Source organism: Athene cunicularia (assembly GCF_003259725.1).
Source record: "Athene cunicularia isolate RWA chromosome 10 unlocalized genomic scaffold, athCun1 chr10_part1, whole genome shotgun sequence".
In the NCBI taxonomy this organism is placed as follows: Eukaryota; Metazoa; Chordata; class Aves; order Strigiformes; family Strigidae; genus Athene; species Athene cunicularia.
This window is the reverse complement of record NW_020799112.1, coordinates 20,746,748-20,762,415: the sequence shown is the minus strand read 5'-3', so window position 1 is coordinate 20,762,415 and position 15,668 is coordinate 20,746,748. Positions and strand designations below refer to the sequence as shown.

Genomic DNA, 15,668 nt, shown 5'->3' with positions numbered 1-15,668 from the left:
TGTTCCGAGGACAGGGTTTTCACCAAGGCAGCCAGCAGTGCCTGGACAGCATCATGTCCCCTGGCACAACTAGAAGCCAAAGGCAGCGATGCACCATGCTAGATTTAGGCTCATCACTTGACTCCCCCCCTTCCTTTCCGAGTGTAAAATATTCCCTTTCTACAACACAGCCTTCTTAAATACTGTTAAAAAACCCCAAAAACTTCATTTACACAAGATCTTTTCAAGCTGAATTTTGTTTCTCGGCACTTCCCATCTACTGCTTTCATCCAATCTCAAAAAATTACCACACCACTTAGAAACAGTCTCTTGCCTAGGAGAGAGGGCAAGCAGCCCTTTCCTCCTCCCTACAGCCCCTGACAAAGTGATGTGGCTGCATAAATATTCGCATTCCCGTGTCCTCTCTCCCCAGGTAACCACTCCTGCCATGTTGGAGGGGCAGCTCCTTGTCTTAGGCTAAGCTGCCTCCTGTGCTGCCTGCCAGAGGGGTAGAGATGGAAAAAATTGGGGAAACTAAGATACTGTCATGGAAAAAGTTATAGGAGTTTGCCAAAAGATGTAGCTTTATTATATGGCTAATTAGCTCCCTCAGGAATGGTTCTGACAGGAGGAACTGGAAGAGAAATACATACTGTTGTTAGGGCTTGCTGCAACAGAGACCCGGTCTGCACGTTCGGGAACATCCCATGGGAGTTACCTGGTCCTGCTCCACAATCTCCTTGTGCAAGTGCTCCAGCCAGGCTCTTGACTGAGGGACCTGCACGATTACCTTCGCCCCAGGTTGTCAGCAACACGACGGTGCTCATGCACACACTCGCAGCAGCTTTTCCACTTTCACACTGTCTAAAAAACTGATGAAAGAGTAATGCTCATTTATACTCTGAAAGTCAATTGTATTTTCAACAAGAACGGTTACTGACAGTACCGCACCCTCGTAGCCATACCACCACACAAGGCTGCAGGCACTGGGACAGAAGCAGGCTTCTGGAGCCTCCTTCCAGGGCGCTGCATCCCCAGCAGCAGCACTTCTAGGGTAGATGGCAAGAAAATTCCTCATCCCTCCTCGAGCACCTTGTACGAGGAGTGCAGGCAGGCCGGCCCGCCTCCACAGTACAGCCAGCTGCGTTACAGCAGCAGCTCTTCATCTCTCTGTTGCACAAAGCATCAAAAAACAAGTCATTTTTGCTGGCCATGTTTTTATTTGTTTTTCGTTTTAAACAGGGGAGCCAATGATACATCCAGTATTTCAAAAAATCAGAAGGTAAAACAAATTTTCAGAAGACCGAGATGCTACATGCTATATTTAACCTAATTTTATTCATGCTTGCTTTTGAGGGGGGGGGTTGGGAACGGGACAGGAATCATTCGGTAAAAACATACAGTAAAAACAAAATGTCTCACCATATAGAACTTTAACCTACAGTAATGTTGTACCTTAATTATTTCCATGCACACAACTAACATTACAAAATTTTTAAAAAATGAACACAATTAAGACTTCTAGGAGCATTTGATAATAAAGCAATTCCTAATTTTCTTTTGTAGAGATCAAGCACCTCCAATTACAAATTCCTATACACAGTGAGTGCTTTACTTGAAATGAAAACTAAAAAATAAAAAGTCTATTGGATAGCCTCAGAATAAGCCGATGTTAATATATATCCAGCTATGTAGGCAATAAAACCATAGTGCTAAACAAAAACTTTTATCTGAAAAGTAACTCAAAAATTAAGTTGACTTTCTATAATTACAGAAATATACTTATTTGCTAAAATAAATAAAAGTGCTGCATATTAACACTTCACTATAAAGAATGCATACCAGAACATTTATAAATATTGAATGATTTTCAATAATAGCTACTACAATAATGCTGGCTAAATAGAAGTGCATAATGAGAAGCACTATGGGTGGTTAATGTTTTTGCCACATACTGCTGTTACCTTGAGGTAGATAACACATGCGTACCAAATTCTGCATTCGTTTCAGTTGCTGCTGGTATCATGTGTCTAAGAAATGTGTACAGTATGAAAAACTCTAAAATACGCATGAATGAAAAAAAAAAACGTTTTGGGAAAAATAGATTATTTTCATGCAATTATGTACAGTCTCACTGTGTACATTTCAAGGCAAGGTTCTTTTTCTGCAAAACATGGACACTGTTTTACTGAGAGAATGTTTTTTTTTGTTTTTTGTGGTTTTTTTACTTGGTTTAGTGCATTTTTTTGTTACCTCCTGCATTTTGCATTATTTTGCTCTATTCTTTAATCTTGTGTGCAAACGACATGCCAGTTTAAAAAACAAAACTAACTCATGTATAGAAAGTAATTCTGGATTGTAAAAACAATGGTAAACAGAAAACTAATGAAATCCATACCAAAATTACACCATCTGATTCAAGTAAAAAAATTACTTACACTAGTAATAAAAAAAGACAAACACATCTCATGAATATAAAAGAAATGTCTGCTGAGTGTTTCAATTTAGATGTTTCAGAATGCTGCTGTATGTTTTGTGGGGAATCTGGGGAGATGATTTCATAGCAGAAGGCGTTAACGTGGCCTGTATTGATTTCAGGGGCGAACCAACGGGGCTGTGAAACTGAGGAATACCTATAGCCTCCAGCTGCTTGTTGAAGAGGAGTTCCCCACTGTTACTGAGAAAGCTCTCTTCTCTTTCCTTCTCCCCAAGCTTCCCCTCTTCTACTGGCTCAGGTTCTAGCATTTCAGCATCTTCTTTCTTACTAAAAAATTTGTCCAAATAACTGGTGTAAGTATTTTCTTTTTCAACTTGTTCATCTTTCCTCACTTCGCAACAAAACTGGTCTATGAGGAAGCACTCCTCCCCGCTGCTTACAAACTGACTGTCCCAAGAAGTTTGGTACAGAGCTTCTAACTGTGCCAAATTAGCCATTCCTTTCTCCTGCTTCTCTCTGCTTACTGACTTGGATATTAATCCTTTCAACTCTATTTGAGACACCGAGCTATTCAAGTCATTTAATTTATCAACATCAGTAGACTCGTGTTGTAAACTAAGCTGAATGGTTTCTGCTATAAATGAATCAAAGTCAAATCCTTGATTCTTCTCCCTTTCTTTTTCAACAAGTTGCTGTGATGCTTCCTCAAGTGCTATCTGAGCTTTCACCAACCCATTCTTTTCACATTTAGACTTGCCTTTCTTATCAGACTTTTCTTTGCTCTGTTCCTTCCAGTTTGAAAGATCTATAATAAGCTTGGGCTCATAGTAATGGTTAACTTCACTGTCTCGCCAAACTAAATTATCTAGGTATGAAGATGACCTCATTTTGTAATTGCAAGTGTGACTACATTCCAGATCACAATACTTGTTTTCATGGTGATCTGAATACTGCCAGCATGGCTCAGTAGAGAAGTGGGTGTCAAAGGCAGGATCCTCCAGATACTTTTCACGATCTCCATCCAAATATTTGCGAGGATCTACTTGCACTTCTTCCTCATCAGTAACATCAGAAAGAGCCCTTGGATCACGCTGAACTTCATCAGCTTCATAGTTATTATGAATAGGCCAGTCATGGTCTGAAAACTGACTTTCATGGTATCTGTAAAACAATTTCCTAAGTGTTAGCAGCTAAAAACAGTCTTCTAGCTCCCGAGACAGTTAAGTTTAGAAATTCCCTTACAGAATAATGACAATTCACAGATAAAAGCTTTTCCTCAATCCAACTGAGTACTGCTTCCAGGTTTTTAATTTAATCCGACATAAAGCAATCCTCATATGCACATCTGAAAGATTTAAGTCCAGAATTACGTGCAATAGCTCACTCCATGTACAGAACTCTTCCTTAAAGTGTGTTTAATCGACTTTAAATAACTACTGTCGATCTCTTTCCTATTATATACACTAAGCATTGGACAAGACAATCATATTTAAAACTCTTTTCATTTAAAGTTTATTTTTTAGAGAATTTTTTTTTTTTTTGAAAAAAGTAATGGAGGGAGTAATTTTAGATTCTAGAGTCTTGAGTGCATCTCAGGAATGCATCAGCATATCCAAGTCAGTCTAATGAATTATAAATCCAAAGATAATACACTGCCTATAAGGAAAAAGTTTATTCTCAGGTCAACTTAAGAAGAAACAAAAACGGAAATGATGCCCACGAAGCAACTTTACTTCAAGCACACCACCATTCAGTTATTTTACATGCCACAGTAAGTGATAAATTTACCTTTCCCAATTATAAATATGGCTGTGACTTTCATCCATCAGCAGAATATCATCAACCTCATCTTCAATGTGAAAAGGATGACTTGAAATAGGCTCATCCGTTGGGAAGGAATAAATGCTCATATAAGGATGGGACAAAGCTTCTTCTGCTGTCAATCGATCCATGGGACTAAACGTCAAAATTTGCTCCAGAAAGTCCAGTGCTGTGAAAAAAAGTTATCATTAAACAGGAGAAAAGTTACATTTCAGACGTCTAGAATTTAAGATTAAGGTGCAGCGCATTGCTCTAGAGGTATGCATTTTCTTCCAAGTAGCTACCTGTGAAGCATCAGCTAATACTGCCAAACATGTATTCCATAGGCACAGGAAAGCTAGAAGAGTAGAGGTCCAATCTAAGATCAACAATAATTTAACACAGAGCAGAAAAAAAAAACACTAAGAGACAGAATGCTTCGAGCTGAATCAGTATCCACTAACAGCTATCAGGAAACACTGCTGTTGGCTTGGCTGGGGGACTTTTTTTTTTTTAAAAAAAACATTTGAAAGCCAACTGTTTTACACCGACTCCATCCCAATGTTCCCTTATATTTAGAAGAGGCCAGTGTCTCAAAACAGAGCAATTTCAGTGCAAACAAGTCCAGCAGAGATTCACAATTCTACTCCAAAGATGACCAAGTAGCTGTTGTGTAAGGAATTTTTTAATTACAGCAGAAGACAATCCTTCAGAGAACACACAGGTTCTTTTAACCGAAACTTGCTTTTAGCAATCACACATACACACTGTGAAATTGTTGGCTATTATTTCGTGATTTTTGAAATACAGGATGTGGTTTTTTTCTGAATTACTTACCTTCAGGACTGATGCCCGGAAGCAACTGAGTTAAAGGTTTGTGTGGCTCAGTCATATCGTTTCTAATGTAAACTGGAATTACATTGAGAAGCTCCTGACGGTCCTCCTCATGTACAACAGGAATTGATTCTAGAATCAACTGCATCTGTTCAAGTTCATGCGCACCTAAGCACCAAGAGAAAACACAAGCTGCTATTTCAACTTCAAGCGCTTCTGATCCCAGTATATGAAAGGAATGTCAAAATTTTGTGCTCTAAGCAGCTATTTTCTGTAGAAGGCTATTATCTCCTACAGAGTAAAGGCTGAAGTTCTAAATTTGAATGATAATAAATCTGAAGAGCTCTCAAAAATGCTGTAGTGTTTGAAGAATTACAGAGCTGCTACACGCAGATAAAGCGACCTAACCTTAAGCTTCCGCAAGGATGTTTTTCACTGTGGATGAGGTACTCTACAGCAACACCCTATCTTTTTGTTATATGCTATGTACTGCAATTCTCCCCTTTCAACTGATCCACTTAATTCAATATTTGACGTCACTTTGAATTTTATGTCCCTTTTTAATATAAACAGTAGTGGTTTAGCTCAGCAAGAGATCTTACAGGCCATGACCATTTGTATTAATATTCTACTCTGAAATCCTGTATTACTGTCAGGTGCAAGACAAAAATCACCTGCCAGAATAAGCAGTATAATCTTTTTTTTTTTTTTTTTAAAACTACTGTATTATGATTGAAATTATAATACACTTTTAACACTGTCTGACTTTTCCCTGGGTAAGAAATATAAGGCCCTACACAGCAGGTTTTGAAGAATGAACAGCATCTATATTCAGTACCTGTGTAGCTGGAGTACCCAGAAATACAGCTTGCCTACCTCAATTTATTGTTCAGCTCCAAGAAGCATGTAGCACCCTAGAGATTCAACTAGCAGATTAAACTCTATAGGATTATTTGCATGGCAGTGTTTCCCTGCTTCACAAGCAGCTCCGGGCAACCAGCAGCGATACTGATACATGCAACATTAAATACAAAAATAAATGGGGCCAGAAAGAGATTGTACTATCTCAAAATCCATGTGCTATCAGCTCACTTCAGCAGTTTGCATGGCAGTCTGCACTGGATATCCTACAACACATCTGCCACGTGACTTAAAGAAAAGCTTAGGCAAAGTCACAAAAATCTGACTAAGACCTTGGTTCCCCCCAAGTGCTGCCTTGGACTGAAAAAGCTGTTTTGCCTTCCTACTTCAGACTACTACAAATTACTTACTATAATCTATCAGATATTACACTGTCTGTAATTTGCTGAAAAACTGTTTCTACTGTACCATTATTTCCATCCTAAAAATTAACCATCTTTCTTTCCACTGCAAGCGAAACGTGTGTTTTAAAATATTCATTTAGAAGAACGAATTGGAGAAGTTGTTTTGAACCGCTACTGAACCTGTCTGCCTCAACTTCCCTCCCTCACCCCAGGTATTCTGCAGTTTTAACCTGCATTCTTCCTTCCCATTCCTGCCAGCTTTTCAGACAGTAAGATTCCTAAGAGATGGCTCAGAAGTAGACAGAAAGTTGCAAATTAACCACATCAAGCCCTCCAAACAATTTTGCAAAAAGAATTTTACTCAGAGTCTCAGGACGGGCTGATGTATCTCCAACCATCTTCCCTTTCCAAATGCATGACATCAAGAAGTCCAATCTCCTTTAGAGTAGAAAACCATGGCAGTGCTAAACTGTCAGAGGCTCACAACCATATCTAAAAATATTTTCTAGGTATCTACACAATGCAATTAGGGCATATGAATGAGCCTACAAACTTAGGATTTCGGTTACTGAGTTTAAAAAAAAAGAATTCTAACTCACTGCACAGCTATTAGAACAATAAAAACTTTTGGCAAATACCAATGCTACTCAAAAAACCCCAAAGTGCTAGCGGTTGCAATCAATTTATGCTGAATGCTGCAATCTGCAGACTTTCTCCCACTATTTTCACTATTTCCCAGTAGAAGTGCTTGAAGCAATGGAAACCTAATAAATCTCTTATCAGCCAAGCATTTAATACACACCGGGGACATTATTCCAATAGTTAGTATCTCAAAGAGTTGGCAACTCACTAGAAGTTAAGAAAAGCCTCTTCGCATATTAATGATTTCTACAAAATAACGATTTCAAGGTGACAGCACTCCATTAATAGCACTTAATGGGATAAAGCTCTCAGTTTCGTTACCTTGATGTACAATGCTAAGAATTACTGCAGAAGTGGGCTTTTAGTCCACATGTATTTAAAGTAAATGTGAATGTTGACACACAAGCTCGGTTCTTTGAGGTTTTATTGGTATTACTCCAGTAATTTACACCAACAGAGGCAAATCCAAGAGCAAGCTTGAACGAGACAACTTCTGCCGAGACCCCGGGGTGCACACAAAATAAGCATTTCAGGGGTTTACTCTAGACTAGCTACTCTACTCCCATGGACTGAATGCCTATCAGCAGGTGGAGCACATTGGGTGATCTCCTACAGTGCAAATGGCAGTTTCATTTTAATCTAAAAAGACATCTAAAAGTCCCTGCACTGAGCAGTGGTACAGGATGGCCATCAAGAGATTTGCTTCAAAAATTTGCTCCTGATCCTAACCAAAGCACTAATGTAGATGCACCCAATGAGACCAGAGCATTGTGTCCTACCTTACCAGAAACATCTGGAGGTTACACATTTCCTTGGTATGCCACGCTAAATTTTAAGAGTCCTCCCTATACCACTGAAACAAAGTTCAGGTCAAAACACCCTGTAGATGACACACACACACAAAAAAAAAAAAAAAAGGGAACGGGGAAAAAAAAAAAAAAAAAAAGGGCTACGCTTTCATAATTTAAAACATAAATAAGTGAGAAGTGATTAGGTTGACTACATTAAAAAAAATGTATGAATATGATACTCGGGGCATTTATAATTCTCAAATACTCCCTGGAGACATCGATTCACTAAAATACATGTATTTAGAACACTCCTTAGGCATCTAAGAAATTTCACTTAAGCTAATTACAAACAGATTTACCACATGAGTACTAAAGGGTGATATTTATCTAAATACACACCAGTATGAGTAACAAAAATTGAAATGTCATCTGTTTTACAAATACATTGATTTACAGTTTGCTTATATAACTGCATAATAATATAGCAAATCCTGACAGTCAGTGACTATTGATACTAGCCATGAGAATCAATCTTTCTTTAGGAACATAATTAAGCTGTATCAGGAATACACACACACACACACACTCATTTTTATTCTACCCACCTGCAAAGAGGGTTTTCCCAGTCAGCATTTCAGCAAAGATGCAACCTGCAGCCCACATGTCAATGGCTTTAGTGTAGTTGTTAGGAGAAAGCAAAAGACGGGGCGATCTGTACCATTTAGTAACCAACCCTTCAGAAAGATGGCCCTAATGAAATTAATTAAAAAAAAAAAAAAAAAGAAAAAAGCTTAGATTTTTTTAAGAGGTACATTATTTTAATTGATTGTTTCTTATTTTTTAACGCACTACTACAAGATTTTTTGGTCTCAGGGTCCTAGGGATAGCACCATGTGCCCCCTACTCTGCCTCTCTACCTTTTAAAATGGAACAGCAATATCTTTATGAGTGTACAGCAACAATATACAAGTGTGACACTATTTATTAGTCAAATGAGGCACTGCAGCAAAACTTTCTTATTTTCAGATGTCAAATAAATACAGATATGATAATGAACTCTTTGAAATAATCATTGAAACCAGGAACACATCTAATGACAGGCAGTAGCTACACTTGCACACTATGAATACAATACAAACTTATCCAAGGCTTCTATAGTCACACTTCTAAATGTTGGTCTTCATCTTAGGTTCTGTATTCACTGTTCACAATCTGCTTTTCTGAACATACATCTAGTAAAAAAAGTTTTGGTTTATGCTTGCAGTAGTCCTGAGACAAAACATGTCACCCAGAGATGTGTTTTACTCTATTTGCAAGCATTCCAGCTCTAACACGATCCCTAACACGATATTCCACCTGCTAACAAGGCCTTCCTCTGCAAAAGGGAGAAAGATGTTATCTTACAGAGGCATGGCTGTCAGTGTATCACTTAAATATTCCCACTCTTCACCTACCTTGTGGGAATAATGAGGATCCATGATTCGTGCAAGACCAAAGTCACCAATCTTCAGCACCAAGTCTTCAGTATTAATGAAAAGATTAGCTGGTTTGAGATCTCTATGCAGAACATTTGCAGAGTGAATATACTTGAGGCCACGTAGCAGCTGGTACATGAAAAGTCTGGCATGATCTTCCAGTAAAGGGCCTTGCTCTAGCAGATTAGCCAGATCTGTCTCCATGTATTCCTGGACAATGTAAACACAGTTCAATTCTGTAAGGGAGCCCACATCATCTGTTAACTGGCTTCCACTAGGACCAAGAATTTCAAATACTTTGACAATGTTATCGTGGTCAAGTCTTCTAATAATTTTGATCTCACGTAGAGCATGTTTAACACTCTGGGGATCTGTAAGGACAATCTTCTTGACAGCCACTCTTTTGTCACAGTCATTATCGACAGCAGAAAAAACTAAGCCATTTCCACCACAGCCCAGTGGTTTTAAGTCCATATACCGAGAGCCCAGATCAAAACCATGAATGTTCATGAGACTTTCAAATTTTTCTGCCATTTTAAAATTCTTTACGTTTCTTTTTTCTCAAACTACTAAGCTTCTGTAAACAAGCAGAGACACTTCCACTGGTAACTGAAGGAAAGGTCTTACAGAAAGGGAGAAGAAACACTTGGCTTCGACTGCAAGATGGTTTCTTGACACTCTCATTTCATTATGAGCCAGCCAGGCCTGTTGTGTCCCCTTGAATTTAGAGCCCGTAAGCTCTAGAACTCAAACCGAGCATAAGATAGAAAGATTGCAGCATTCATAGTTCAAGAAAGGTGCAGCATTTCTGCAGACATTAAAGAAAATACTCACAAGGAACTCAAACGGAATGAAATGACATACTATGCACTCAGCTCTACTGTGCTAAACTGGTTAACATTTAACAAAAATGTGAATAAATATGCACATAATAGGCTTCTATTAACATCCTCCTCCTCACAGTGCAGATACATTCAGTGTTGGACTGGTCCTGAGCAGCGTCATTCTATGGTGCTGGTAAGCACTATTTTTTTTTTTCCTTCTTCCTCCTTTTTCTCTCCTTTGTTTACAGTCTAGTTAAACGGGAAACTGGCAGCTCTTGATTTACAAAAGATGCCTTCTGTTAATGATCAGGTGGCTCCAGCTCACCACAATCACAATCAAAGCTACCATCCATTTTACTCCGTGACAACCTGAAAGGGAAAGAAAAATACATCAGTACTGCGGCACATACAGAAGTCTTCCTCCATCCCCAACTCCCTCAAGTCATCCTAAATATACAACTTATTTAGTGTCCAGTTACAAAATAAGAAACCATCATAAAAGCCAAACAGAAATGACATATACTTTTCTACTTGTGAAGGAAAACTGACAATAATCACCAACCATCATTTCTAAACATATATTGTGAAAATTTTAGATATAACCTATCGAGAATATAAGGCACACACAAAAAAATCCTACTGAATCTTAATACAGAAGGGAATATCACAGAAAACCTGGTAATTCTCCAATACAAGTCTCCAAAAACAATAATATCGTGCACCTCAGTCACTAAATTTTGGAGTAATTCTTTCCACTAAGCTCTTACTCAAAGACAAAATTAGAGTTTTAAGTATTTCACCATAATAAGCGATAACTGGGTGCCGTTCACACGAAAAGGGTAAGGTTTGTGCACTCCCGGTATTTATTTGCTTTCCGGAATACACAGCACACTTCCAATGCCACTTATAAAGCTCAAATCCTTGTGATATAGCATGAAGTCTACTAACACCTCAAATCATTATTTTGCCTCTATAGATTCATCGTTACAGGAATTATAGAGCTAATTCTTATATATTAGACAACTATTATTACTTTATCAATTACTTCTACACTTACCCAACCCAGATTACAGAGCAAATCTAACAGCGAGTGCTTTTTACACAGTAACAGTTCTATTCTATAACTATTTTCCCCAACATACGGGCACTTTCAGACAGCTTTTAACAGTCTAATGAGTGCAACTACTATTTATGAAAACAAAGGCGGTAATTTTTTCAGTAAGTTTCCCCGTACTCGGGAGCGGAACACAGACCACATGTTGCATTTTTGCACAACATCCTCTTTTCTTTTAAAAGCTCAGAGATACCATAAAGAGAAGAGTCAAAGGTGTACCTCATACAGTGCGGTAAGGTTTGGGCAATTCCATTACAAGTCACTTCTACGTTCTTCCTCAACAACTATAGGTCACATCTAACCACTAAATGTCTTCTCTTCAATCTTAGATTAACGTATTTCAGCTCTTCATCCAGCTCTCTAAAAAAATAACGTGAAGTTCTCCAAACTATCCCAACACTAGAATTAATTGTACTAGCGTTTTCCCTTAAAACTGTGCTAGCACTTCAGTGGGACAACCCGGACCAAACAAAACAAGTCTCCCCACTCCTAAGAGGGCAGCAAGAGCAGCTGACAAATTATTAACATATTCTAAATAATGGCCTCAATTCACTAAAGTAAATCAGAATTGCATGCAGGAAAAAAAAAAAAAAAGGCACAGTGGCAAACAGAAACAAGACTGTTTCAACACATTTAAATCTTACCATTCCTTAGGCTCAAGACTGACTGCCACCAAGACACACAGCCCCAGTGCCCTGGCTCCCTCCCTCCTGCCACACACCACCTGCCTCCAGGTTATCTGTACTGCCACATGACAAACACAGGAGAGGAGGAGACACATGCTATCCTCCTCTGCTGGGTTTTTCTTTTGAAATAAAGATCACCAAATGTAGGATTTCTAAACTGAAAGGCGTTGAGCTGCCCTCCATGTGTAGTACCCTGCCAGCAGGGTGATCTTCAGAGCTTTCTTCACTCAGCATGTGTAACTATTGCCTCGAGATGCCTTTCTTTGCATACTGCCAAGAGTCCTAATTTTAGAGTGTTTTGTAAGAGTTATCATAACCTTAGTACAAACATAATGAAGTTAACACTGTTAGTTTTCCCAAAACGATCCTGAATTTGTATCAGTATGAAGACATCAGTGTGAGGATCCTTCTTATAATACCCATTAATTTGCTTAAAGAACAAATATAAAATTTATCCTAATTAGGATAGCATCAGTGACTATTCAACTTTGTTCACAATTGTAAAAAACAGAAGCCTAGCCTCTTGATTTTTGACATACTTTTTTTTAAAACCTAGATATATTTTCTCATTCACAGGCAACGCTTTCAGGCTCACTCTTCCTGAGCTGCTGCCTGTAAAAAAGTTTACATCACCTCAGACCATTTCCTTTTCATTCCCCAAGAAACTGTTAAAGAAATTCATTTTTGTAGCTTATACTAACACTTTAAAGTTGATGTTAACTCAAGGCCCAAGGCCTCTGTTCAAATACCCTGCAATAAGCTGTAGTTTAGATCCCTGGGACCATCTAAACCCAGTTGTATTATTCCCCATAATTAGACTTATTGTTTCACATTGCTGATGTCTTCAACATGCAGCCATACCGAATTGGTTTGCACCAGCTGGGTGACACATCTGGAACCTCTCTTTTAGCTAGTTCCATTCAACAGCACAGGAAGAGACACAAAGCCATGCCCATCAGCAGCGAGGAGCAAGATCTGCTCATCTCTTCACCCTAACTGCCTCAACTAAACGAAGGTAGCAGCAGAACTACAACGTGAAAGCAGTAATGACATTACTGCTTCAAGGAGAAACGGAATTACGACCCACTTGCTTACTGAAGTAGGAGCCCTAAAATTTTCATTCTGTTATCTCTGAAATGATGAGGTTTTAATCGTCAGCTTATACTCTATCCTTCCACTAGGTGACCACTAATTACAATGTTTTGAGAAGGTATGTAACGATTTTGAGAATCAGAGTGATTCGGCTAAAGGAAACAAATGCTGATAACGTAAGCAACCCATTACAGCCTTCGATTTGACCTGATCCTGCTACAAACTCCTGTGTAACTGTGAGCAAATGACTTAATCCCAAACCCACAAAGAGCAGGTCCCGGCTATCATTCAAAGCAGGATCTAGTCCTAGGAAGCTGACCAGACTGACCAGTAGCCTCTCTACCAAACAGATACAGTCCCTCACATGAGTATGGCGAGCACGATTAGAGCTTGTCCTAGCACAAATGCCCTGTTATTAAAACAAATTAAGATTCAGTAATTGAGAGTGATCTTTTGTTTACTGCCACTGAAAATTCTGCTTTGGAAACACAACGGATGACAATGCTGCAGCAGGTTCATATATCCTTGCCTAGACAAAAAGAAACGCTTCTGAAACAACCCCACACATTAACGACACACTTCTTTCACTACGCCAGTTCCACCTCCCACCTCGCGCAGCCCTTTGCTCACACGCTACAGCCCCTTCGCTGTCACCGCTCGGGAGCTTGGCCCCTCTACCAGGAGCGCAGCTCCCCGAGCATCGCTCACGCCACGGAAGCAGTTGAACTAGTTTCCCTATCCACAAGTTAATAGCAAACAGACATTTAAGACAAACAGTCCTGTGGACCAGAAGCAGATAGGAGGCATGAAAAATAAAAAGTTAACCCTAAACTTTCTTTTACTCTGACTAAGGTAATATTTACTAGAAGGTAATCAACTAGAAGTAGTCAAGGCTTTCCTCAAGCCAAAATGAGCTCAAGGTAACCAATTTTCTTCTTTGCATTTTATAGTCTTTTCAACTTTGATAAATAGTGAGGTGGATTTTTTAAACACTAATACTTATAAAGAGTGATACCAACATCCCTAAAGTTTGTAAGTGTTCAGCTTCAATGAAAGTCATAACCATCAGTCCAACAGTCTTAAAAATACACACTAAATAAACAAAACCGACAAATTCCTCTTCAGTTGTGCAACATGCTCTAACTACTTGAAACACAACGGACTATAGTATAGAAAAACGGGAGTTTATCACCCCAATTTGTGCCGAATAGGCTATTCACACAGGCACTGATGGTTTCATTTCGGCTAACTGCCACCTTTTCAAGACTACTGGGGTTTTTTTAAACGATATTTTAATTCCTTCCTCCCACAAAGTTTAAAGAAGGAAACACAAAGATACTAGTTTCTTAAGTGGTTTACAACTATGCTTTTAAAATAGATCAGTTCTCGGGAGAGGGCAGCAGAAGTGACCCACAGAAGGGCTGTCGTCTTTGAAATTATTCCTAGTGCTGGCAGACATCATCACACACGACCAGCTTCCCGTATTATGCAAGCAGCCCCTTCAATTTGTGCTCAACTTCTGCACGTGGATTTATCACAGTTTTCAGGAAACAGGATGTACACTGAAACACAATCAAGTATGAGACATTTACTTTTTCAGAAATACAAATAAGACAGAAAGATACCAGTTAATTTGATTATGTAGACCACATAATGATCAAATCATTACTCATAAGAGAAAGACCAAGAATGACTAATGACATATTATACAACCTGCTAAGTACTATCCCTTTGACTATAAAAATACGGGGCACAGAAGTATTTTTTTTAGATCAGCCACGTTGCAGTCAGTAGGCAGAGTGAGTCATCGTCCAACTCACAAAACTGCCGCTTTTCTAAAGCCTCCTACTTGCTCCCCACACTGTTTAGGGAACTCTGTGCTAGCAGTCAGCAAATGTTACTAGTAGTTTATCAATCTTCTAAAGAATCTGTAAAAGCACACAAAAATCCACTGAGGTTTTCTGTATCATAAATAAAAATGGCTCAGTCCTCCCTTCAGACAATTCAATGAAAACTCACCACTGAAGCCTAGCACCAGCTAACCACAACCTTCTGCACCTCGGCAGATCCGCTACCCTCTGCAGTTCCACCCAACAGTTAACCAGTCAAGGGTGAATTAAAGCTAACGACCGCACCAGCAAGGTCTGAGCCTGAGCAAGAGGTTGAAATGAAAGTTCCCATTTTACCTTTACCGCACACATTTGCTTGAACCGATTGCCAAACTAAAATCTACCTCTGTTTTAAGCCACCATCTTCTGGAATTTGTAACGCGTTTATAAACACGTCGTGCTATCACAAGGTTATTTTTACATACGCGCATACATATATAGATATAAAAATGCTTGTTGGCAACAGCGCTTTCATCGACGCTTGCAGTGGCCGTAGGGCGACACAAGAGCCACTGTGTCCTTTGCCACGACACCGTGAACTTGGCCACTGTCAGCCTGACCCAGCATGGCACTGGATCAGCCACAGAACGAGATCCCCATCACGCAGAGGCCAGGTGTGTGCATCCCACCTGCCTAGCCAAGGGCACCGGCTCTTCCAAATCCTGAAACTCCAGCAGCCCCTAGTTTCTTCGGGCGTCTGAAGCTACTTCTGAAAGCGTTCTGTCACTAGTTCCACCAAAGGTGCTCGAGGGTACCCGGGGAGCCTGCGGGCACCCTGGCAGCCGGAGCGAGCGGTACCTGCCCCCACGTCTCCCGGCACGGCGGCTGCAGAGCGGCGCC

At 39.5% G+C, this 15,668-nt stretch overlaps 1 protein-coding gene across 2 annotated transcripts in view; it reads right to left on the bottom strand.

The window, feature by feature from the left end:
- Positions 1-1,179: 1,179 nt before the first annotated feature.
- MAPK6 (mitogen-activated protein kinase 6) overlaps positions 1,180-15,668 on the bottom strand; it is a 29,916-nt gene continuing 15,427 nt past the window's right edge. Inside the window, exons 2-6 of one of the 2 annotated variants that reach the window (XM_026855903.1) lie at positions 9,203-10,416; positions 8,354-8,498; positions 5,054-5,218; positions 4,205-4,406; positions 1,180-3,577 (exon numbers count right to left, since the gene is read on the bottom strand). In XM_026855903.1, coding sequence (XP_026711704.1) covers positions 2,479-3,577; positions 4,205-4,406; positions 5,054-5,218; positions 8,354-8,498; positions 9,203-9,757 — 2,166 coding nt within the window. In that variant the 5' untranslated portion in view covers positions 9,758-10,416 and the 3' untranslated portion in view covers positions 1,180-2,478. Of the gene's footprint in view, positions 3,578-4,204; positions 4,407-5,053; positions 5,219-6,974; positions 7,838-8,353; positions 8,499-9,202; positions 10,417-15,668 lie in introns of those variants that run through there. The other variant, XM_026855904.1, reaches the window with a different exon arrangement.